The 26,103-nt window shown below is 42.9% G+C and overlaps 1 protein-coding gene across 3 annotated transcripts in view; it reads left to right on the top strand.

The window, feature by feature from the left end:
- Positions 1–25,345, top strand: part of LOC123766248 (uncharacterized) — a 123,203-nt gene extending 97,858 nt beyond the window's left edge. For all 3 annotated transcript variants that reach the window (XM_045755289.2, XM_045755290.2, XM_045755287.2), the window contains 6 exons: positions 549–704; positions 1,563–1,735; positions 2,015–2,200; positions 2,457–2,651; positions 10,747–12,901; positions 23,243–25,345. In XM_045755289.2, coding sequence (XP_045611245.1) covers positions 549–704; positions 1,563–1,735; positions 2,015–2,200; positions 2,457–2,651; positions 10,747–12,901; positions 23,243–23,386 — 3,009 coding nt within the window. In that variant the 3' untranslated portion in view covers positions 23,387–25,345. The remainder of the gene's footprint in view (positions 1–548; positions 705–1,562; positions 1,736–2,014; positions 2,201–2,456; positions 2,652–10,746; positions 12,902–23,242) is intronic.
- Positions 25,346–26,103: the final 758 nt, after the last annotated feature.

Genomic DNA, 26,103 nt, shown 5'->3' with positions numbered 1-26,103 from the left:
CTGTGGTTTACCCTTGTGCCTGATGTTTGTAAATATGCTGCTCTGGCTGCTGTGTTTGGGAACATGTTCTGGGCTGACATTTGGTTGCGGGGGTTTTGGAGGTCGAACAGGTCGACCAGGTGAACCCTGGACCAGGAAAATCCTGGTCCAGGGTTTGCTTGTTTCCTTGTTTCTTTTGGGGGGAGTTCTGGGTCTCTGTTCGGTTTTACATTGCAATTTTGCAAACACCAGGTGGTGTTTGTTTTGGGACGCCTATCTCTCTGGGTGCCTAACCCCAGTCGTTGGCAGGTGGAATACTCCCAAAAACAGTGGGGTTTCCTTGGGCCATTGCTCCCTGTGCCACTCTGAGGGGGGGGGGGGAGGGGGGCAGGTTCTGGCTTGTGGTCCCCGGTAAGGCAGAACTCCAATCGACTGAAGCCTCAGACTAATATAGCTAATATCAGTCCGATAGCTCCAGGGAGCCTCCAGGGGCTCACCCAGAAAATGGCGTTTCATTACATTCGACTCAGTTTTTTTTACAAAATATCGGTTGACATCCCTTCTAACAGGTTGTTGGATGGTTGGTGGAATACATGATGGCTCATGAGGTACCCCTTGACAACAAAGACCACAATGGCAATACAGCTCTCCACCTTGCTGCTCGAACTGGCAACTCAAGGGTTTGCTCCATCCTCTTACAGCATGGAGCTGATGTAACACTGAAGGTATGCACACTAAATCTTCTCTTAGTTTAAAAATTATTCTTGTACCTAGGTTCAGTTTTGCTTTTATTCTTTGTTGATTGGCAGAAATCCATCTAAATAAATGACCTAAGACCCCCTGTCAATAAATAGCCTGAGAAATATTGTATCCATAACGGGGTAAAAAATGTACAGTTTTGTGTCATTTATTTTGCTCAAGTAGATGGCTATAATTTGCATATGTGATTTTTATGTTAACCTCTATAGTTTTCAATATACATTTTAACTTTCTTTAGTCTTTAACATTTTATGCATGGAGTTTTCAAAGACGTTTTCTTATAAAATTTAAGCGTCTGCAATATAGCCATATTTGCATTGTTAGAAAACAAATTAACATAATTTTTCAATAGGATTTGTCATTAATTCTGAAAGATAAATTGTGTATATGCTCTTGGTTCTTGACATTAAATAATGGATTACCAGCCTGAACTCACATAAATCTATCATAAAGTTGCTTAAAGAAAAAATTACAAATTAATATACATTTGTTTGTGTTAGCTTTATCATCATCATCATCATAATAATAAAAATAATAATAATAATAATAATAATAATTATAATAATTGATTCATAAAATATTCATACATAAGAATATAATACAGAGGTATATTTGAAGGTAGAGAGTTTGCACATTAGTATAAAGCCACTTAAGTTGCAAAGCGTACTGCAATATTATTTAACAAGAATGTTTTTATGCAGTGTTTTCAAATTAAACTGTTGTTTTTCTTCATTCAGGTATGTTCATTATTATCAATCCTAAAGTACAGTACAGTGTAGTACTGTAATATGTCAACCAAAAGTATCATTTTGAGATCCTTGCAGAATGACATGGGTCAGAAGGCATGGGAAGTGTGTGTAGTGCGTGGCCATCTAGCTTGTGCAGAGTACTTGTGTGTCCATGAATCTGGCCTTGCTTTGGCTACTGACCTCACACGAAGAGAAGCGGAGCTGGAGGCAGCAATGGCAGACAATCATGATCTCAGAGTTAATTTCAAGTAAGCCAGATTGTTCTTGCTTAATTGTGGCTGAAAAGTGGTTATTTTTCAGACAGTAAAATAAGTTAATATTTTTTATACTTTCTAAATTAGAATGGGGCCTTTAGTGGTGTTGAAGCTAGTTGAATGTTCAATGCATTCACAGTTTTTTAATGAGAATAAACAATATTTATACCATATAGTGCACTGTAAAGTACAGAAAATTACTGCATATGTTACTTATTGGATTAAATTTATACTTTTCATTCTTTACTAATAAATTATGATTGGGACTTGCAGAGAAGTTTTGAGTGTGGCTCGAAGGCTAGTTAAAGAGAGGGAGGAGGTGGTGCGTGAGCTGTCTCGCCTCCATGAACACATGGTAGAGGCTCATGACAACATCATTATGGCACTACAAGTCCTAGCTGAAGAAAACAACTCTCTCAGGGATCGTGTTAATGGGGTTAGGCAGTCCACGCATGCACGGTGAGCCACAAAGATTCATTTTCCAGTGTTGTTTTTACAACTTGTAGCATCAGCTCAAAGTCTTTATCTTTTTTGTTATTACTGTATGGAACTTAAATTACTAAGATTCCTTTTGTGTCGTTATCATGCATTGCTCACGAAACAAGTATGGGGCTCTTGCAATCCCATTATGCAACCAATGCTTTTTATATACATATATTTTGTCCTGTTCTTTGCTACAAAACTTATGCATCTTAAGGTTCCTTGCTTATCCCAGGGAACAAGTGGAGTCAGTTATAGAGTATGTAAATGGGTTGCATGAGCGGTGGCAGGGAGCACAGAAGACATGGTTTGGATCCTCCCTTGTAGACATGGAGCACCGGATGCTTCTAGTAGAGGAAGCCTGGAAGAAACTCAGACATCGAAGTCACCGGACAGTTGCCACTGCACATCATCCATTGGATGTCTTCAGGTTAATAATATTGTTTTATTTTAAAAAGAATCAAATAAATATAGTTAATTTTAATGGCACTGGCATTTCATACTATTAAATTAATTTCTATTAATTCAACTAAATTGTATTATATGTTAATGTTTATTTAAAGTGAAACTCTTTCAAATCTTTATCAACTTTTTTTTATAATTATTTATTACCAAGTTTGCTTCTTTAAAAAAAATTTTGGATGAAAAGTTCATTTGCATAAAAATATATATAAATTTTTTCCTCATGACAATTAAAAATATTGTTCTTGTATATTTTAATTAGTCTAGTTTTACATTATGTCTTTCAACATTGAATATTTATAAACTTTTAAAGTGGTCAAGATAATCACAATATCAACAATGTTATATCATTATTCTTATACCATCTTCCCAGCTATGAACCTTTTCCATGTCTGTATTGTTTCTATAACTGATATTCTTAGACTGTAGAGTATTCTGAGGGATTAATTAAGGCATATAAATTTTCTGTGAGGAGCCACGGGGCCTCTCTGAAGCTATCCGAACTGATATAGCGCTATATTAATTGGGGTCATCAGTCAAAGGAGTCCTCAAGCGTACTGGGGACCACGAGCCAGAATCTGGCCCACTCAGAGAGGCGCAGGGAGCTATGGCCTCTGAGCACTTTACATTTAAAAGATGTCATACTTGCTATTGACCAGGGAAGGACCCAGGAAGGTCGGCGCATCAAACAGACTACTGTCTGGTTAAAATATGCAAGCTACCTCTCAAAATAGCAAACGAACTCCCCCAGAAAGATAACAAACAACATGTCATCCAACTCCCCCCCCCCCCCCTCCCTCCCAAGTGGCAGATATCAGCAGTTATACAAGTTGGTTAATAATCAATATTGTTTGAAAATAACAAGACATAGTTTGACATTTAGGAGATAAAGTAGGTTACATGGTGTTTATTAGATAGTACAGTACTTAGTTTTCTCTTAAACTGGTTGAGAGAGGGACAGTCTTTGACATGATTGGGAAGGTCAATCCACATTCTGGGTCCCATGATTTGCAGAGCATTTCTAATTTGGTTAAGTCGCACTCTTGGTATATAAAATAGGTATTTGTTACGTGTACTGTATTAGCTTCACAAGTGTATGTTTACAAGCCACACTTGAGTGGATCAGGACAGCTGTTTGCCTCATGCTGCATGAGTTTAGTGTTGATTTCTCTAAGTGCTTGCTGGTGTTGTCTGGTTTGGGGGTGCACCTTGGGTTCATGTACTTATTTATTTATTTATTTATTTATTTATTTATTTATTTATTTATTTATTTATTTATATTCAAGAAGGTACATTGGGTTTGTGAGGATACATAGCATGGTATTTACAGTCTTGTAAAGCCACTAGTATATGCAGCGTTTTGGGCAGGTCCTTAATCTAACAGATACTTATCTGATGGGGCCAGGTTCTGGCTCATGATCCCTGGTAGGCTTAAGGACTCTGTAACTGATGACCTCAACTAATATAGCACTATATCAGTTCAAATAGCTTCAGGGAGCCTCCTGGGGTCCCCCAGAAACTGGCATTTCATTACATTCAAAGCTGGTTTTCCCCCATTACAGTACTGTACTTAAAAATCCAGCGTTGAATGTAATAAAACACCATTTTCTGAGTGAGACCCGGAGGCTCCCCGGAGCTATACCAGGCTGATGTGTATGTATTAGACCATGGCAACATCAATCAAAGGAGTTCTAAGCCTACCGGGGACCAGAGCCGGAACCTGGCCCCCTCAAGAGAGGCACGAGGAGCAATGGCCTAAAGACACCCCCGTGTAATTGGAAGCAGTCTTTGTCTGCCATCTACCAGGTCAGGCACTCAGAAAGGTAGGAATTTCAAAACAAACTACTGCTGGTCAAAAAATTGCAAACCAAAAGCCGAACTGGCAAACAGAACTCCCCAATCAAAAACAAGGAAACAAACATGACGTCACCACAACCGCCGCTCATCCGTCTGCGCAACCCCCCTTCCTCCCTGGGAAGGGGACGGGGAGGGAAAGGGGGGGGTCCCAGACCTCCATGCCAGCAACTCTCCTCAGTTCAGAGGCTGAGTATCAAAAACATGAAAAAAAAACACGCTGATTGGAGGGAGGGAGGGATGCCGGGGGAGCCTCCAGGTCTCACCCAGAAAATGGCGTTTCATTACATTCAAAACTGGTTTTCTGTGGGGAGCCCCTTTGGCTCCCCGGAGCTACTTAACCAAAGATAAGAAGAATAGGGACTCACCTGGGAGGCGTTCGTCACTCGCTCCTCAACTCAAAGTCGAGACAACAGGCCGCAACCTGCGACCCAAGGCTATACACGCCCGAAAAGGACTAGGAACATTAACAAGGTAACGTGCAACCAGGACCCTGTTTAATCTTCAAAAGCCTAGTGCCCAAAAGATAGGCCAGGACATTACCAAAACAGCAGCTGAATGCCGAACTTACAAACGGTGTGGGCACAGGGAAAGACCGCAGGCTGGCTGGACCGAATAATCCTGCAAACAACCTGGGAGACCTGCGCCCTGGAATAGGGAAGAAGGGAAACTGGGTTAACCCAAAGCGCGTCCTCTGCCACAGAGGTGAGCACTGGTCACAAAGCCCTAGCCGAGAGATGACGCGTCCGTGAACACATCAAGCGAGGGCTTGGGTAGGCACTAAGGCACAGAACCCCAGAAAACCCGAAGAGGAAGCCGGCGATGCAGCAGCCCACACAAGGCCTCCGCGGGACGAACCCAGCGATTGCAAGAGAGGCGGAAGGGACGTTCCCGAAGGAACCAGAACAGCTGACAAAGCCAAACTCGACCCGGCGGGTAGACCAACATCGCAAAGTTCAGGTTCCCGCACAGACCCTCGGGCAACCGCCGTGTGACCCGGGAGTCCGTCCCCCCCCCCCCACAACCACAGGCAGAACCGCAGCCATAGGAGAGACACCAGAGGAAGAGACAAGGAAGCGGTCTGAGAGTCCCACACAAGACCCAGCCAGGACTGAACCTGGGAGGGAACTGGTTTGGAACTTCCTCCAGTTCACCAGGAACGTGAACCCTGCGAGCTGGGAAAGCACCAAATCCCTGGCGAGCAGACACACGGGCCGACTGGGAGCCCAAACCAGCCAGTCGTCGAGGTAAGCCAACACCCGAACACCTAACAGACACAGACGGACCACCACGATAAGGGGGCAGGCTGGCCGAACGGACAGCACGCTGGACATGTGATCCTGTGGACCCGGGTTCGATCCCAGGCGCCGGCGAGAAACATTGGGTAGAGTTTCTTTCACCCTATGCTCCTGTTACCTACCAGTAAATAGGTACCTGGGAGTTAGTCAGCTGTCACAGGCTGCTTCCTGGTGTGTGTGTGTGTGTGATGTGAAATAAAAAATAAAATAATAGTAGTAGTAGTAGTTAGAAACAGTTGATTGACAGTTGAGAGGTGGGCCGAAAGAGCAGAGTTCAACCCCCGCAAGCACAACTAGGTGAATACAACTAAGTGAATACGACCTGGGTAAGGAGTGTGAACATACAAGGTGCCAGATTCAACCTGAACGTGAGACAACGAAAGCGGTAACTCTGACGCCCCATAAGAAAACCGAGCCAGTCCCGGAACCCCAGATGAATAGGGATGTGCCAATACCTGTCCTTGAGGTTCAGGGACACCATCTAATCGTCCGGCTCCAACATAAGCCGGACCTGGGACAGAGTGGTCATCCGAAATGAGGGGCACAAAACCCAAGGACTCAGATGGGACAAGTCCAGAATGAACCACAGGTCCGCACAGTCCTGTTTCGGAACTGGGAACAGGTGGGAAACCCACCTGAGGCGAACCGCAAAAGGTCCGCTGCCCCTTACGAGAACCCGACCGGCGTGCAGAGCGAACACCGTGCCGACCAGGCACAGGCAGGACCGCAGGCGGCACCAGCACCGAACCCAACACCTGTGGCCGACCCCGACGAACGAAACCGCGAACCCTGGCACGACCTTGCGGGTAGGGAACCCCCCGGTTCCCGTGGAGCACCAACAATTCAGACATATGGCGGCAAGTGGAAGAAGCCGCCTGAATATAATGCTCAACCGCAGAGGCCTCAAAAGGCAAAGGACAAAAAAGGAGAAGACAACCTAAGAACCAGGGCCCAAGCAGATTCTAAGGAGGAAGCGAGTACAGCCTGTCGACACGAGAAACGCGCAGCAAAAAACCGTAGCAACACCTCTCGCAGGATCAGCGCAAACAGCTTCAAAAGAGCAGACGATGCACGAGCAGCAGAGACTAAGGGGCCAGACCCAGGAACAGTCCCAAGCACCTCTACATCCTCCGTAAGCCAATCCGAAGACTGCTCCAGTAGGGGAAAAGAAATGCAGGACCGAAGCTAAAAAGCCACAAGCACGTAAGTCCTCGACAACAAGCACAGCCGACAGGGAAGGTACCTGCACATGAAGCTGAACCGCACCAATATCCCGCAATAGGGCAGGAGCGAAAAGGCACTTATTAAGATGCGCAAAATTGCCCCCCCCCCCCAGTAAACCTGGACCAACGTCAACGCTTCGCGCCACTCAAACATGCATGTCCGACAGAACGAGTCCCAAGCATCCAACTAAAACAAGGGGCAGTCTGCAAGCCAGGACGACCCCGGAACCTCATAACGCACCCAGTAAGGACACGATGATCCAAACCTGAATGAAGAAGGATCCATTATGGAGCCATACTCCAGGTCACGCAGGAGGTAAGCCTCAATGGCCAACCGCACCTCAGGAGGCGAGATGCGGGAAGCCGAAAACCTCCAGAAAGACGGAACCGAAGAATCCACAGGGACACGGAACCGAACCCGGGGAGGAGCAGAACCCAAGTCCAAATCATACGCAGATGGGGGAAAAGAAAACCTCACTCCTTGCAACAGTAAGCCCCACTCAGAAGGACGGAAAATCCAGGCTGGGTCCAATGGAGCCTAAGGCCCCCAAGTCAGCTCCTCCCCAACCCTGGGAACCTCCACTCCAGGCCCCCGGGGCCGAGTCATCCTCCAAAGCCCCGGCCTCACAAGAAAAAGCTGGGGTCAGCCGAAAGAGCCGGAAGGAAAGGGGCCCACTGGTCAGACCCCAGAGCATTGGCAAGAGGAACAGACTCGAATGCCTCCGCAGCTACCCCGGATGGGGCAACCCCCAAAATTGCCCAAGTCTCAGAAACCTCTAAACCCTGCCCCGACCCCGAAGTCCTCAGATGCTTAGGGGCCGAAAGCAGGTGGGGGGGGGAACCGAATGAACTACATAAGGGGAAGAACGAGGGGGCGTAGACAAAACCAAGGCTGAGGTGACCAACACCCCCAAGTCCGAGTCCCTATAGGCAAAGCAGGGGCATCCGAGGAAGCGACCACCTGAGTGCATTGCAATAACCTAAACCTACCCTGCCATGCATGTGCTACTGCACCCGAAGAAAATCGTCATCAGTCTGTTTGAATTGAGTCACAAACAAGCAACAGAGCTCACAGAACTCAGGGTCGAATGTGTCACCGACCCAACAGGCAGCATGACGGAGGCAAAAACATTGAGTGTCGCCCTGAGACAAGAGGACAGAGCAACCCCTCAAACTCGCACAAAGCGAGAGGGGACACAAGAGTCTCCTCTATTGGACCCGACAGCCCCCGCGGGATTTTCCAGGGCCCCTAGACTGGATCTGCTAAGGGTTATCCACTGCTAACCGGCGCACCAAGCAAACTGCTAAAAGCTGAAACCACGGGACGTGTCCACTCACGAGGGCGAAGCAGGGGGTGCCACCACACAAAAAGACCCCTAATATAAGGAGGGTGGGAGAACACAAGGCAAACCCCCACCAGGCAAAAACAAAAACAAAAGAAAAACCACACAAGTGGACAACGTACCCAGAGGGAACAGAGCCGGCCGCTGTTATAGGTGAAAACTAACTACGCAGTACCCTACGCCCCACCAGTGCAATAACTATCACCTACCCAAAGACAAAAAAGGGAGGAAAACCCCCACACACTCGGGGCGGCCAAACACCAAGCAGCGAAAGGCCAACAGAGGTAGACCCAAGGAGTCTTGTAAAAGAGAACCCCAAGCCCCAAGGGTGGTACTTACAGGGCACTCAGAGAAGGAGACCCTAAGCCCATGCAGCCCAAGTACCTGAGAATATTACTCCCAGCTCACATGATCACTGTAAGAGGAGCACTGAAGACAATGAACAGCACTGAGAGAAGACTGGAGCCACACGACTGTGCACGATCCCATCAGCTGAGGAACTGGGGTGGGGATTGCCAGCACGGGGGTCTGGGGCTGCCCCTTTCCCCTCCCAGGAAGCAGAGCACTGCACAGATATGAGGTGCGGCTCATGTGACGTCATTCTTTTGGGGAGTTCTGTCCACTCGTTTGACGATTTTTGTTGTTAACCAGAATAGGGGTTTGTTTTTTGGCGCTTACCTTTCTGGGTGCTTGTCCCAATCGATGGCAGATATAGAATGCTCCAAATCACATGTGCATTTCTTTGGGCCATTGCTCCTCGTGCCTCTGTGAGGGGGGCCAGGTTCTGGCTCATGGTCCCTGGTAGGCCTGAAACTCCACCCACATCGACTGATGCAAAATAGTTAGGGTATCCATATCAGCCATGAATAGCTCCTGGGAGCCATAGGGGCTTCCCCCAGAAAAGATTTGTTGACATTGAACAACATTTAAAAAACTAACTCATGGGCCCCTTCAAGTTCGCACAAGGCGAGGTGGAACTTAGAGGTCTCCTACATTGAACCACTGAGCCTCAAAGGGGGTTTCCAGAGCCTTTAGGCTGCCTGCTAAGGGAAGCCCAGGCGAGGTACTGCTAACCAGTTATCCCAGAGCTACCAAAAGCAAACCTAGTACCAAGCAAAGAACTAAAAGCTGAACCCCTGCGATGTGTGCAAGCACGGGGACCTAGTGGAGGGGCCACCAAAATCCTACAGGTGGTCCTACCATCACACAAGGCAGACCCCCACCAGGCAAATCAAAAGAAAAACAAAAGAAAACCCCCGCAAAAGCACAACGTTTTCAGGTGAACAGAACCGGTCGCTATGCATATATCAGACAGCTGCAGAGTCCTTAGCGCCCCAGCCAGCGATGAAACTACCTCCTACACCCAAGGGCAAACAGGAGTAAGAACCTCCCCAGATGAACCCCCAAGGGCGGGCAATCACCGAGCAGCAACAGAACCACACGGAGGTAGCTGCTCCTGAACGGCTCATGGAAGATAACCCTGAGGCCGCAAAGGCAGTACTTATGGGGCACCTAGGGAAGGTAGCCCTAGGTGCATGCAGCCCCAGTACTCTTGTGTTACTGCTAGCTCACATGCCACCAAAATAGAGCAACAACCCTGAACTGCAGCACTGCGCAAAGAGTGGAGCCAGAGTGATCGACCGTCACCAACACAACAGCCTCTTGAACTGAGGAGAGTTGCTGGCTGGAGGTCTGGGATGCCCCTTCATCCCCCTCCCGGGGAGGGGGGGGTTGTAGTGATGTCATGTTTGTTTCCTTGTTTTTGATTGGGGAGTTCTGTTTGCTAGTTTGGCTTTTGGTTTGCAATTTTTTGACCAGCAGTAGTTTGTTTTGAAATTCCTACCTTTCTGAGTGCCTGACCTGGTAGATGGCAAACAAATACTGCTTCTAATTACACAGGAGTGTCTTTAGGTCATTGCTCCTCGTACCTCTCTTGAGGGGGGCCAGGTTCTGACTCTGGTCCCCGGTAGGCTTAGAACTCCTTTGATTGACTGTTGCCACGGTCTAATATATACACATCAGCCCGATATAGCTCCAGGAAGCCGAAGGGGCTCTCCACAGAAAAAGGTACAAAATTAAGTTTCTCAGTTTCATGCCAGAGGTTGCAAGTTGAACCCTGTACTCATGAATTAAATCTGAAAGCTTGTCACTTGCTTTTACTGTTCAAGAAATACAATATCAATTAACTGTGAAGACAAGTTAGGAGTTACAAGATTTCACCCTTGGAGTATAAGGCTCAACTTTGAAATATTGGTGGAATATGAAATTTATATTGGATATTTTTAGATATAGTATATATTACTGGTTGTTATAAATTTTAAGTCTAATATAGTTTAATAATGCAGGGCAAAGCTGTGTTCTGTTCGGGCACAGGGAGGGGATTGCCGCCTAGGTGATCTACCATCACTCTGCTCTTCTGAGGAATCCCTTGTCTCACTTTTCCCATTTAGTGAGGAGGAAGATGTGTATGAGGGAGTTGATGACTATGCTGCAACTGCTTCACCTGCTCATTCAACACCCACACGAGCTGCTACTATCTCATCTACCACAATACGCTCCCCTGCAAGCGGCGGTATTGATGTACGCTCAGAAACACTTCCAGCTAGATTGGAAGCCTTATCACCTCGTGTTGGTCACAGTGAACAGGTTCAGGAGCCAGATTACTTAAGCCGAAGTGAAGCTAACCTAGCAGATAATCCTGATCCAACCATTGATCACAAGCAATCACCAATATCTTCTAGGTCAAGAAAGTCAGTTTCCAAATCAAAGGAAAGTCCTGGGCGACCATACTGGGCTGATGCCAGTCTGAGCCCTGGTTTAGGATTAATCAGTGAACAGTTAGCTGGAAACTCACCTAGTGGAGAAAGATTAGGTAAAGAGGAAGTCAGTGCTAGGCTAAGGGAGCTAGCATTAACATCTGAAAGTGGCTCTTGTTCAGTGTTGGAAGTAATTGAACCTTCTAGTGATGAAAGTGATACCCCACCTGATGATAATCCTAGGCAACTGGACCCTCAGATTGGGCCCCGGGGAGTGGCGCCCCCGCGGGCCAGTGAGGAGAGCAGTAGTGGAGAAGCTCAGGCACTCCGTCTGCCCCATGATCGGCGCCAAAAACGTGGCCCTCGTGCCCGCCATGATGAAGGAGAGAGTTCAGTACGTGGAGGTGAGGCAACTACTACATCCAGTGAAAGTGGTGCAGACTCAACATGTTTGAAGCAAGTAGATCTTTTGCATGGCACTGACCATCCACACCATCTTCGGCTGCATCTTGCAGACAACATTGACCATAAGCACTTTTTAGCAAATGAGACATCCCCGGGCGCCGCTGCCGCGGATGTCTCTGATATTTGTGGACAGCGGCACCTGGGCGATGGGGAGGGCATGGAGAGTACCATCAAGGACACATCTGGAGGAGTGACACCTGTGTACAAACGTAAAGGATTCCTCCATAAGTTTTCTATTAAACCAAGATGGCCTTCCAAACGGAAGGTTAAGACAGTGCGAAAAGTGCCTGAGCTTAGTGCGCGAGACTTCCAGGAGACATATGGCAATGTAAGAGAATCTACTTTGTCCCTGGGTGACACTGATGCCCACACCACCACCGAGTCTAACACTTCATCTAGTCAAGAGTACAGCAACTCCTCTGAGGAGTCATCTATCGGCAAGCCCACCACCTCTACGACTACTACTTCTTCTTCCACAGTCACTACTCGACCCTCTGACCTACCCGAAGCAGAAGCAGCAAGGCACAGAACCCGCAGTGGTGCATCCTTCTCTGATAAACATGTTGATAATGGTAATAGTATTGCCAGCAACTCTGGTATCAGTGGACCTTGTCCATCCAGCCCTCCACCACTGCCTGCTCGTCGGAAGCTACTGCCAGAGGATAATTCACCAGCCACACCACCTTCATCTGCACCACCAGTTCCTCCTGAGCCAGAATTTGAATCTATGGAGGAAAGCCTGCCACCTGTGCCTGAGGAGACAGTGTTGAAACCTGGAAGTGAAGCTCGCAGTGTGGCTGCCTCTGAGGATTCAGGTATTGTGGCACGGCCTGCTTCCAGTGCCTCCAAATCAGATTCTGTATCTCGCCCAGAATCTTCCTCTTCTTCTTTTCCTCCCTTCAAGAGTGACTACCCCCTCCAAAAGGGATTTTCCCTAACTCAGGACCTTTTGCCTACCCCAGACTCCAGCACTGCTGGCCGTATGTCCCCTGCACCTAGTGAAATAAGTAAGACAGAGTCAGCTCTCTCACCTCCTTCCCATGCCTCAGATGTCAGCAAGAGTGAGTCAGCACGACAGCTTAGTGTTGGGAAAGGTAGTGTGGGAGGCAGCACAAGTGTCAGCAGCAAGGAAGGGTCAGCCTCCTCCTCGTCAGATTACTCACTGACATTATTGCCACTAAAGAAGCAACTCAATGTTAAGACAGCAGCTATCATTGATATTTCTTGCGAGCAGAAGAATAAAAAACCAGACCAGCCCAGCATCAGTTCCTCTGCTAGGGTGAGCATAATCTTTGTTCATATATTTCACATACATACATCTAAAGCATTAAATTTATTCTGCAGTATGAAGGATAATGTATTATTACAAGCATTTATATTTGACTTGTTGAAATTAACCTTTTCTCAGCTATTCATTTTAGCATCCATTTATTATGCATGTTTATATACCCTTCAATATTTGTTCAATAGCTTCTTTTCTGTGAGGGCTCCAAGGTGACTTCCTGTTGCTAATCATTCTGGATCAGTCCCTGTGGTGTAGTTGGTAAGACACTCGCCTGGTGTTTTGCTACCGCTTTGTCATGGATTCATATCCTGGCCGGGGAGGAATTACTGGGCATCAATCCTTAACTGTAGCCTTTATTTACCCAACAGTAAAATGGGTACCTGGTTATTAAACGATTTGGTGGGGTTGCATTCCGGGGAACATACGATTAAGGATTTGCCCGAAATGCTATGTGTTCTAGTGGTTGTACAAGAATGTAAGAATTCTTCTATATATAAATAAAAAAAAAATTGCCACAGCTGTTAAATTGCACCAGGCCCTTGCGAGTCATTAGTAGCTTATCAGAGACCAGAAGCCGAAACCTGGTCCCCTCACAGAGGTGCAGAGAGCAGAGAATACTTACAGTATCACTAACTGAGGAAATAGCCACAAGATAGAGCAAGACAAAACAGAAAACAAAACATCCATTAGTTAGGTAATTTTACTGAACATTATGTAATATTACTGCTTCTGATGCTACCACCATCAGCATGAGGTGGCAGCATCAGAAGCAGGTTGCTCAGGAAGTTGACCCTTTTTAACATTAGCCTAGTGCTACTGTGTGTAGTGCTCTTCCAACTTTTTTCTTGCCCTTTGGGTTATGATTTTTCCTTATAAGTGCCAGTCATCTTTTGGACCCTGCCCTGGGGGGCTATTTGCTTGTGTATTATTTTATATTTAATATTATAATAATAATAATAATAATAATAATGTTTATTCAGGTAAAAGTACATACATTCAAAATTAGTTACAAATAGAATGATGGATTTATAGATAGAGCTAGTACATACTATGCCTAAAGCCACTAATACGCACAGTGTTTCGGCTAGATGTGGGAAAACACTTAGACTAAAATTTAAAACTACTGTACTGTAATTGAGATCAAAAGCATAAAATGAATTGAAAAAGATAAAAAAAAGAATGATGATGATAATTACATGATAGATGGAACAGCAGAAATTGAAACAGAACAGCAGAAGTAATTTTAACTAAATAAACAGACGACTACAGTTTTCTTTTAAGTTTATACATGGCAGATATCAGCAGTTATACAAGTTGGTTATTAATCAATATTGTTTGAAAATAACAAGACATAGGTTGACATTTAGGAAATAAAGTAGGTTACATGGTGTTTATTAGGTAGTACAGTACTTAGTTTTCTCTTAAACTGGTTGAGAGAGGGACAGTCTTTGACATGATTGGGAAGGTCAATCCACATTCTGGGTCCCATGATTTGCAGAGCATTTCTAGTTTGGTTAAGTTGCACTCTTGGAATATAAAATAGGTATTTGTTTCGAGTATTAGCTTCACAAGTGTGTGGTTACAAGCCACACTTGAGTGGACCCTGAACAGCTGTTTGCCTCATGCTGCATGAGTTTAGTGTTGATTTCTCTAAGTGCTTGCTGGTGTTGTCTGGTTTGGGATGCACCTTGGGTTCATGTACTTATTTATTTATTTATTTATTTATATTCAAGAAGGTATATTGGGTTTGTGAGGATACATAGCATGGTATTTACAATCTTGTAAAGCCACTAGTATACGCAGCATTTTGGGCAGGTCCTTAATCTAACAGATAATTTTAAGTAGGTAAATTCAAGCAGAATTAATAAAATGATAACAGGTACATTGCAAGAAAAAAGAAAAATGAGATGGGAGAGATTAGTAGGTATATTAAAGAACATTGGTAGCTCTGATTGATTGCATTGACAGCTTGATTGGTAATTTAGACAAGATTAATAGGCACCATACAGCAGATTGATAGTGTATATAAGAAGACAGCAATGATCACAATGGTAAAGTTGTTTGGATTAGGTACATAAAGATTGAGAGATTGGGTAACACTAGATACAGTGCAATTTTAAAGCAACAAGGTAGGAAACTATGAAGATGAAATTAGGTACTTTTTAGTTTTGTTTTTGAATGACGGAAAAGTTGGGCAGCTTTTCAATTCATTAGGGAGTGAGTTCCATAGACTAGGTCCCTTTATTTGCATAGTGTTTACACAGATTAATTTTGACTCTGGGGATATCAAAGAGATATTTATTTCTGGTGTGGTGATTATGGGCCCTATTACATCTGTCCAGGGAGAGTTTCAGAGTAGGGTTTACATTTAAGAACAGGGTTTTGTAAATGTAATTGACACAAGAGAATATGTGAAGGGAGTTTATGTTTAGCATGTTTAGGGGTTTAAACAATGGGGCTGAGTGTTGTCTGAAAGCAGAATTTGTTATTATTCTGATAGCAGATTAAGATGGGGATAGATTAGTGCATAATATAATGAGATGAGAGCAGAGTTAGGTACATAATATCTGATTTTGGAGAGTATACCAACTGTTTTAGAGACTTTCTTAGTTATGTGTTACATGTGGGTGCTGAAGTTGAGTATAGACCAAAAAACTTTCCATCATTTTTATTACTAATGTTTACATTGTCTATCTGAAGCTGAATTGCTTCAGCTTCGTTGTTGATTTGCTTCCAAATAAGATGTAGTAGGTCTTTTCTATGTTAAGTGAGTTTCTTGGTTGACATCCATAAGTGGACTTTTTTTTTTTGTTCTTTATTAACAACATTATTTAGTGTATGTGGGTTGGGGTTTGAGTAGATGAGGGTAGTATCATCAGCAAACAATATAGGTTTAAGAATGTTAAGAGACATTAGGCAGATCATTGATGTATATAAGAAATAGGAGAGGTCCCAAGATGCTGCCCTGTGGCACTCCAACGGTTATTGGTAGAGTGGGAGAGGTTATATCATTGATGGCTACATAGTGGTGTCTATCACTAATATAGGATTGGATATAGTCCAGGGCATGGCCTCGGATTCCATAATGATGGAGTTTACGTAAGAGGTAGTTGTGATTAACAGTATCAAAGGCCTTTCTCAGGTCAATGAAGAGTCCAATCGGAAACTCATTTTTGTCAAGGGCTGAGTAAATTATATCAAGGAGACTAATAATTGCATCCTTGGTACTCTTTTGGGAGCGGAAGCCAAACTGACAGGGGCTGAGTATGTTGAATTTTACGAGGTAGGAGTAGAGCTGTTTGTAGATAATTTTTTCAAATATTTTTTTATATTTGGGTAGGTTTGATATTGGTTTATAATTGTTTATGTCTGCTGGATTGCCTCCTTTATGAACTGGCATTACTCTTGCTTTTTTAAGGATATCAGGGAAGGTATGACACTAGGGATTTGTTGAACAGCAGAGCTCTGGGTGGCGCTAGGGCATGGGAGGCTCTCTTGTATACAATGGATGGGATTTCACTGATGTTCCCACCTTTGGTTTTTAGTGAGTGTATGATGGACACAACATCTGTTGGGCTGACTGGTGAGAGGAGAAGAGAGTTTGGATAGCTGCCTGAGAGATATGTGTTGATATGTGTGAGAGTCTGGGGGATTTTTCTGGCAAGGTTAGCACCAACCAGTGAAAAGAAGCTATTAAATTCATTTGCCATTTGTAAATCGGTTGACGGAGTATAGCCATCCTTAGAGAGTTTTATCTGGTTGTGGGAGTGTTGTTTAGTTCCTAGGATATTAGAGATGGTTTTCCATGTACTTTTCATGTTGTCATTTGCTTCTTTGAATCTATTCTCATAATATGAAAGTTTAGCTTTTCTTATGATACTGGTAAGCACTGATGAGTACCTTTTAACTACTTCCTTAGTAACTAGGCCAATCCTAAATTGCTTTTCATATTCATGTTTTTTGTTGATTGATTTTAAAATGCCACTTGTGAGCCACGGATTTTTTATTCTTTTGTCAGTTACTTGTTTGGTAAGGAGGGGACAACGAGTGTTGTAGAGGCTTAGAGTTTTGGAGAGAAAAAGGTTAGCTAATGAGTTTATATCCTGTGTATTATTGAATTCAGATTCCCAGTTAATATTGTGAAGTGCATTTGAGAGGTTGCCTATAGCTGCTTCACTTATTACAGTGCACTTACACTGTACACTTATGCACTTGCGTTTACTTGTGCACTTACAGTTCACTTCACACTTATTACAGTGTGCCACTTATGCCCTTCATTGCCGCTGATATAATTCAGCAGGAAGAGAAACGAATGTGGGCTTCACATAGCATTTATTACAACAACAAACAGTGACATCACTGGGTATAGGTTACATGACTTACTATTTACAATGCTTATAAAACTAAAGAGCATCTGCTCAAAATATTATGCACCTAACCTATGTAGTACATTGTGTTACATCTGACCTTTTGAAGAAAGTGTCCGAATCGACATCGTCCAAATTGTTTAGTATTTTGAAGGTTTCTATTACATCTGCCCTGTAAAACCTTGTCTGCAGGGTTGTTAGCCCAGTTGCCCTCCACGGTTCCTGATACGAGAGATGACTAAGCTCTGGTATGACTTTTGTTGCCCAATGTTGCACCTTCTCCAGAGCAGCTATATCTTTCTGGAGATGAGGTCTCCATGCCTGGATGCAATAATCCAGGTGGGGGTGCACCAGAGACTTACAGTTGAACGACTACTTTCTTTTCCTAGGCGGTAAAAATACGCTTGATTATTCCCAAGGTTTGGTTCGCTTTTTTCACTGATGCTCCCACTTGTTGTGCAACTTTTAATGAATGATGGATTCTGATATCATGGTCCTTTTCTTCATCTATCTGTTGTAAGGTAGTGTTGTCAATTTGGTAGTTGTGACATGGATTGTTATGCCCCAACATGCAAGGTCTTGCATTTATTGACATTAAAGAGCATTTGCCAGTCATCTGACCATTTGTGGAGTTCATGCAGATCTCTTCGTAAGGTCTGGATATCACTTTTACTTCCCACTTTACCATAGATCTTATTGTCATCTGCAAATTTGATGATGTGGTTTGTAATATTCTCATCTATGGCATTGATGCATATGACAAAAAGGGTTGGAGCCAAAATGGACCCCTGTGGGACCCCACTTAGCACATTTAACCAATCAGATTCATTCCCATTTAGCACGACCCTTTGTTTTCTATGTTTTAACCATTGTTTTATCCATTCCAGTATTCTCCCATTTATTCCATGTGCCTGTAATTTCCTTACCAGTCTCTTATGTGGTACCTTGTCAAAAGCTTTAGCAAAGTCCATGTAAGCTACATCTACTGGAAGTCCTTTGTCTGAATAGCCGGTTACCGTTTCCAGAAATGTCAGCAGGTTAGTGAGGCAGGATCTATTTTTAAAAAATCCATGTTCTATTGATTTTACAAGATTGTTCTCTGTGAGATGTTGTATGATTCCCTCCCATAGGATTCTCTCCATGAGCTTGCAGATGTGTGATGTCAAGCTGATCGGCCGATAGTTTTCTGCCGAGAGCTTTCTGCCTTTTTTTTTAAATGGGGGTAACATTTGCATATTTCCAATCCAGAAGAACTATCCTTTGGTCCAGGGATTTTCTGAAAAGGAATTTCAGTGGTATGCATAGTGCATTTGCCAGTTCCTTTATGATTTTGGATTGAAATCCATCCACACCTGGGGCTTTTGAGTCTTTTAATTTGTCATTGCTCTTCCTGACTGTGTTGCATGCAATGGGTATGTCCCTTAATTCATTCTCTTCACTTCTTCAAACATTTGTGTGGGTGATGGGATGTCGTTCAATCTTTCTAGTGTGAACACTGATGTAAAGTATTCATTAAGAGTGTTTGCTGCCCTTTTATCATCTAATATAACTTGGTTAGGCTCATCTTTTAGGGGTCCTACAGAGTTCTTTGTTTTGATTTTACTTCATATATATGCATAGATTGATTTTGGATCTACCTTTATGTTTTGGGCAAGTTTTCTTTCATAGTTTCTTTTGGTTAATCTGATTTCCTGGGTAGCTGCATTTAATTCCCTTTTATATACACTGTATCTCATAATCCATGATGTTCATCATGGATTTATACCGTCTCCAGAGGTTCCATTTAGTTATTAGTGCTCATTTTACTAGTTGTGTCATCCATCTAGTTCCCTTTCTTTTCTTTCTCCTTTTTGGCACATATCTTTGTACGAGTTCAGTAATGACCTTTTTGAAATTTTTCCATGATGTTTCCATGCTCTGATCACCTATCAGCTCCCTCCATGGGGTGTTTTGCAATTCCTCTCTCGTCCCCTGATAGTTTCCTCGATGGTAATCTAGAAGGTCATCATCTTAGACCTTTACAAGAGTTTCTGTAATTGTATTCTATCTTAGAATATTGTCATCACATGATAGAGTGAGCTTTTTCCCTACTTGAATTAGATTGATCATGCCCTCACTGTTCCAGAATACTTTTACCTCGAGTGGGCTCAACCACAGGCTGTATGAGAAATGAGTCCTGCACCGGGTCTAGAAATTTATCTCCTTCAGCTTGTGATGTTAGATTTACCCAATCCATTCTCTCGTTGTTAAAATCTTCCATTATAAGAGTTTGGGTTTGTGATGCCACACTGATCACATTATGCAGATCAGTGACTTCCTCTGCTGTTGCTGTGTCAGCCCTGTAGCATACTCCCACTGTCAGTATGTTACCATGTTGAGCTAGTATATTGCACCATAAAGACTCTGAGGATCCCATGGTGTTCAGTTCCTTATTGGTGCTTGTATTCAGGTTCTCTTTCACATAAAACAATACACCACCTGCTCTTGCTGTTTTGACCTTTCTGAACAGTGAATGATACCCTGGGAGGAGGAATTTTTCTCTCCTCTCCTCCTATTTCTCTTAATGTCCTCTCGTACCCAAGTTTCACTTAGGCCAATGATGTCTCGAGTCTCGGCCTCAGCATGTGCACACAATGCTTCAAATTTATTCACTAGGCTTCTGACATTAGTGTAGAAGTACTTTAAATTTCTTTTGTTGTTCCTATTGGTCTGAGTGATAGCTTCTAGATTCTGTACATTAGTAAGCTGTTCGTTGTCACTTTGGTTTTGTGCCTGTTCGTCTTCCGAGATAAATAGGGTTAGTTCTGCCTGGCTGGGTGGAGGCTTATGTCCTCTCCTCCATCTATTATCTTGATCACCCGTCCTCTCCTGATCATTAGCTTTGAATTTTTGTATGCATCTAAGTTTCTTAACTCCTTTAGCTTTCCTCATAGTACTGTGTCGTTTTTTTGCTGTTCAACTGTGTGGTCTGGAGAGATATAGACATGGTTATACCCATCAAGATCTTTTAGGTTATCATCGCCTGCTTTCCTGGTGGTCCTTCCAGGTTTTCCTGTTACTGCATAGGTGTACTTCGGTCTCTGATAGGGTTATTGTGTCCTTCCTTTCGTGCTTGTTTCAGGACGTCATCTTATGCCAAATACTGTTGCATCCTATCGTGCGGCGCTGGCGGAGCCGCTCCAGCTTGCGTTCAGTATTGATGTTAAGTCTGCTCCTTTCCGTAAGTTGTCTTGTGCGTTGTTTCACCTCCAGCCTGCTCATGCATTGCCTGAGCCCTCCTGGTCCTTGGACCGGGTGCTCTTTTTCCTCCCTTCTCCTCGGTTTGTAGTGGCCCCTTTGGTTCAGGATTGATTTTCCAAGGCTCTTTTCCTCTTGGCATTCGCCTCCGGGTGTCGGGTCAGGGAGCTTCATGCTCTCCTCCGGCACAGGGGTTTCTGCTCTTTTGGTCCTGGTGGCAGGTTTGTTCAGTTGCAGCCTTCTCCTTCTTTTCTGGTGAAGAATTAGACTGCTGCTTTCTGGAGGGGTCCTTGAGTTGTTGATGCTTGGTTGGTCAGGCCGGGGGTGCATCATGTCTTGTGTCCGGTTGCGGCTGTCCGCCGTTATTTGCGCGACGCGGCATCGGTGGCCGGGGATGCACTTTGGGATGATCCAGTTTCCCGTCTTCTCTGTTCCCAGGCTCGGGTCTTACAGGTCGACCGCAGGATTATTAAGGCTAACCAGCCTGCGGTCTATCGTCGTGCCCATGATGTACGTAAGTTTGCTGTTTTGGCTGCCGTCTTTGGCAACATGTCTTGGGTTGACATTCGAGCACAGGGCTTTTGGAGGTCAAACAGGGTCCTGGCCACTGGCCACATTTTCTGGGTGAGTCCCGGAGGATCCCTGGCATCCCTCCCTCCCTCCCGGTCGGTGGTGTTTTTGCGTATTTTAACATCCAGCCTCAGAAGTGAAGGGTGGATCGCCGGCGTGTGGGTCTGGGGCTCCACCTTCCTCCTTCCAAAAAGGGGGGGGGGGGGTAGTGCAGATAACGGCGCGGTGACATGATGATGTCATGTTCGTTTCCTAATTTTCGTTTGGGGAGTTCTGTCCACTTCTTCGGCTTTTGGCAGCAATATTTTCATCAGAATAGGGGTTTGTTTTAAGGCGCCTATCTTTCAGGGTGCCAGATCCGGTCAATGGTAGACATAAAATGCTCCCAACCACACAGGGGTTTCTATAGGCCATTGCTCCTTGTGCCTCTCTTAAGGGGGCCAGGTTCTGGCACATGGTCCCCGGTAGGCAAGAACTCCATGCACATTGACTGATAACAGAAAGTTATACATATACATTCAGCCTGGATAGCTATGGGAAGCCTCCATGGTTCACCCAGAAAATGGCATTTCATTATGTTCAATGCTGGTTTTATAGCTCATATTATCCTAATAATGTTGCTAAACTAAATATATAACTGAAAAATCTATAATATGATATAAATCCAGTATTTGAGTGAAATTTGTTATTGGCTCTCGCTTAAACTTCAGCCTACTGTTGGGTGTATAAATCTAGTTCCTCGGTGTTTGCTGCCCATCCGCCTGCCCAAAACCCGCCCAAATAGCTGCCCATCTGCCTGCCCAAATCCACCCACCCTGCTCGAATAACCATCCACCCACACCACCCACCCAAATAACCACCTGAATAACCGCCCACCCACACTGCTCGCCCAAATAGTCGCCCATCCGCCTGGCCAAATCCACCCACCTGCCCATAGGCCTGCCCAAACCCGTCCACACCGCCTGCCCAAATAGCGGCCCATCCGCCTGCCCAAATCACAAATAGTGTCAGCAGACTGCTTTCGCTGTGTACCTAATGAACCTAATGCCAAGGTGGCTTTTAAAGCTTCTGAGCCATCCATCACTATACACACTTCTGAGTAATTTTCATTGCTTGGTTAAATTCACGTGCCTTTTCTACAAGCAGCCAGCCTGCCATTGGGTTTATCATCACCTCACGCCTCTGTCTGTACCTTATCACTTTCACTTCTAGAGAAATAGTCGAACATTATAGGTTTAGCCATAAGAAGGTAAAAAAACGTATTCTTGCCAATGCCATACTCAGCGCACACGACACTTCTCGGCACTCCGCTCTTTACCTTTTTAATTATTTCAACTTCTCAAATGTCACCACTGACCTCTTTCTTTTAGGTATCCCACTTGTTGATGCTTTCACTGACACAATGTGTGCATTTGAAGCCTGCATGGATGTTCCTAGATTGTGCAGATATATCCAACAAAATTCACGAAATGAACACTCCAGTCTTGGGACAAATCAAAACAGTGGGATCAGTGGGCCATGAATCTGTGATGTCACAGGGTAGAAGGCACTAGAGTGGCACCCGACACGGTCAGGAGGCAAACTAGGCCATCTCCCACCAACAATGGCTCTGGCTTGATTATATATTGGCTGTGTAACTCTTGGACTCTTAACAGAGCACTGTTCTACTCCCTATTGCCTGACTGCATTGATTGTTCCACCTACAGGTGTAAACTTGAACATTTCAGTTTTCAGTATGATCACATGTCTTGCTTTCTTAATGTTCCTCGGAGTAATTTGTCCCTTTATAAAATCTTCGGTGAATCTGATACCACTGATATCGCTTGCCTTTTGTTCTTATATTCGCATCCTGAGTAATATTTAATGCCTTTTGAATATCCGGCTACACAGATGGTGCTACATAGTCTCCCCAACTTTGTGCTTTCTTTGGAAAATTACTTACTTACTTCCTCCTGTGGAATCTAGATTTCATTTTTAGAAATCCAAAATAAGATAAAAACTCTGGTGGGCAGATTTAGTCTGATTATTCATGAAATCGGCTATTTTAAGTTTCAGATTTTCAGGGTACTACTCTATTCAGTGTATATGATGGTTTGTTAAGCAATTTTATCAAAAAAATTAATTTTCTCTTAATAATCATTTATTTTGTTTATTTCCTTAGGGAGACTCAGGAAGTTCTAAGAAGGAAGAGAAACCATGGTATGAACTGTCAGATGAGGAGTCTGACATCTTACTACCTGACCGTCTTACAAGCAAGGTTATAACCAGACACTCATCATCTGAAGATGAGACTGAAGTCTGCTGAAAGTCTGAAACCTGAAGACACACTGCCATAGCTTGGAGATACTGAATTCAAATAAAAAATAAAAAAGGGACATGATTGATGGCAAATATGTTGGCAAAAGTTTATGAAATGTGGCTAGATTCTGCCAAACATTGGTAGAGATGGCAAAGCATGCCACCACACACGTTCGTATCTCCAAGCACATTTCAGTTTAACATCATAAATAATGTGCATTCTGTAGGTAATAATAACAAATTATTATTACAAGATAATTTGTTAATCGTACATACATACTGTATATTAAAGTGGTTTAGTGAAATAAGTACTGTATTGCAAATGTTGATACTGTACCTACTTTAAAGTTATTACAGCAATGTAAATAAAATGTATTAAACCAAATATTATACTGTATTTATATTGCAGGTTAACTATTTCACTTATATTACCTAATACCTATGTTGTATCAATATTTGGCAGTAATATTTGAAAAGATATATTGACATATATTTTCATCATTAGTATTTCTTTTGAAAAAGCTACAGACATATTGTGGTTAGTATTATAAAAATTCACAAATTATCTTTAATATGTGATATGTAACAAAATAGTTTTTGTTCTTCATGATGAAAATCAGTAAAGATTTGTAAAGTCATATACCATGTGCTAGATAGCCATGTGTATATGAAACAATAGCCAAGAGTCTTTCAGTCATCCACCAAAGGTAATTGCAAATCTGCCAAATGCCCCAGTTTGGGGTGAGAAAACTGCAATTTTAAATTGTAGGAAGGAGCAGGGATGATTTGAATTGTTTCTGATAAAATATATTTTTAAAATCAGATACAGTATTTACAGGTAGAAGTGCTTAAATATGTACCTTATTATAGGTACATATCTTAACTTTTTGCTGTAACTTTTAAAACTATGGTAGTAAACTTTGATGACGGTCATATTTAAATGATATGTGAGTTGTCTGAAGCATTCCCATAGAAGGATGCTTTGGACACAAAAAGATAATTCAAACACATAATACAAAGGAACTTAAATGTAAGTGGATTATGTTACCGTATTTGCCAGCGTATAAGACGCACCCTCGCATAGGACGCACCTCTATTTTATAAGGATATTTTATGGAAAAAATATTTTAGTACGTTTCATCATACATTTATTGAAAGCTATTTTAAAGTGGTTTTTTGTACCACAACTCTTACCTCCTCTAAGATCAGCTGTGGTGTAGTTGTTTATATTTTGGGCAAGAGAATTGCTATACAGGATTTGAAACTTGTGTTTCTGGATGTGATGTTTTGTTGCCACATCTGGCCACCAGGGTTGCACACCTGGTGGTGACGCACCATCACAGCACTCTGGTGGTGTTGTCATTCATGCATTACAAATGGCTGACAGGTGGATGAAAGTTGAATATTCCTTTCAAATTTCTATGATAATTTTTCATTTAGATAATGAATAAATGTGTCTTAAGGGGCCGGGTGCACAATTTATCAGCCTTCCTCAAACACACTCAAATTCTTTGTGCATAATTGACATGGTAAATGCTCCAACATTTCCTAATGGATCAACATCATAACATGAACAGAAAATAAAATATAATACAAAATATTAACAAAATTAAAAAAATTTACAATTTCAAATTAGAGTATCTTTTTTTAATAAGTCACCAATTTTTTTTTTTATTTTTTATTCATTATGGACTCAGAATGGCGTATAATGTTCATTTTTCACGGTATAAAATTTAGTTTGATAGTATAGTTTACTGTAAAAAAATAGTCAATGTGGCCTTCAAAATATATGCAAAATTTAGATGCAAAAATGTTTAACCCCCAAAGCTATGGGTTTATGAATAAATGCTACCATAGAAATCTTAGAACTAAGAACGTTGCACATAATATGTAAAAACTCAGCCAAAACAAAATTCAAAGTCACAAGTTCTGCCAACTGTGGCTGAATTACATGTTGACCATTTTCGTTCCAACTTCACATTCTTGGTGTCGGGTATGCATTCTCCAAGATGTAGAAGCTACAACAAAATCAGATTATAAGTAAAGGAGAAAAAATACAAAAATAAAAGCCCCCCAAAATAATTGTTGGACATTGTTGGAACTAACAGATATTGGCACTGGGTAATGTATTTATATGATTATAATAAGATACAGCAATATAACATGCTTATTATTATTTGTGTGAAATTTTGCCCTCCAAGTAGCAATCAACAATCCTAGAAGGCACCAGCTGCATATCCACTTTGTGGACCCACCTTACTACTACTACAGTACTTTTCTTTGTGCATCGGACAGGTGCCTGCATCTTTTAATCACTGCATTATCCATGAGTTCCATTAACTAGTAGGTATTATTATCATCATCAGTACTGATTGCCTTTTTTTTTTTTTTTTTTTTTTTTTTTTTTTTTAAATTCTATAAAATCCATTTCTTAACATACTGGGATGAAATTTTCACAACGCTGATGCCAAATACTGTTAGATTTGTTCAACTCTTTTTCACTATATTTCATATTTGAACGAATATTTTTGTGCACCCGGCCCCTTAACGGTAACAAAGTTGTTATTATTATTATTATTAACATCTTTATTGACAAAATTAATTACAATTTTGCCTAATCTGAGGATTTTGATAGTCTTATTAAAGTGAGGATTAACAAAGTTGTTAAATAATGTATATCAGGTGTGGGTTATGTATACTGGGTAAGATGATGTGAGCTTACTT

This window comes from Procambarus clarkii, chromosome 9, assembly GCF_040958095.1.
Source record: "Procambarus clarkii isolate CNS0578487 chromosome 9, FALCON_Pclarkii_2.0, whole genome shotgun sequence".
Lineage (NCBI taxonomy): Eukaryota > Metazoa > Arthropoda > Malacostraca > Decapoda > Cambaridae > Procambarus > Procambarus clarkii.
Note: the sequence above shows the minus strand (reverse complement) of the source record. Positions and strands in the feature narration are given on the sequence as shown.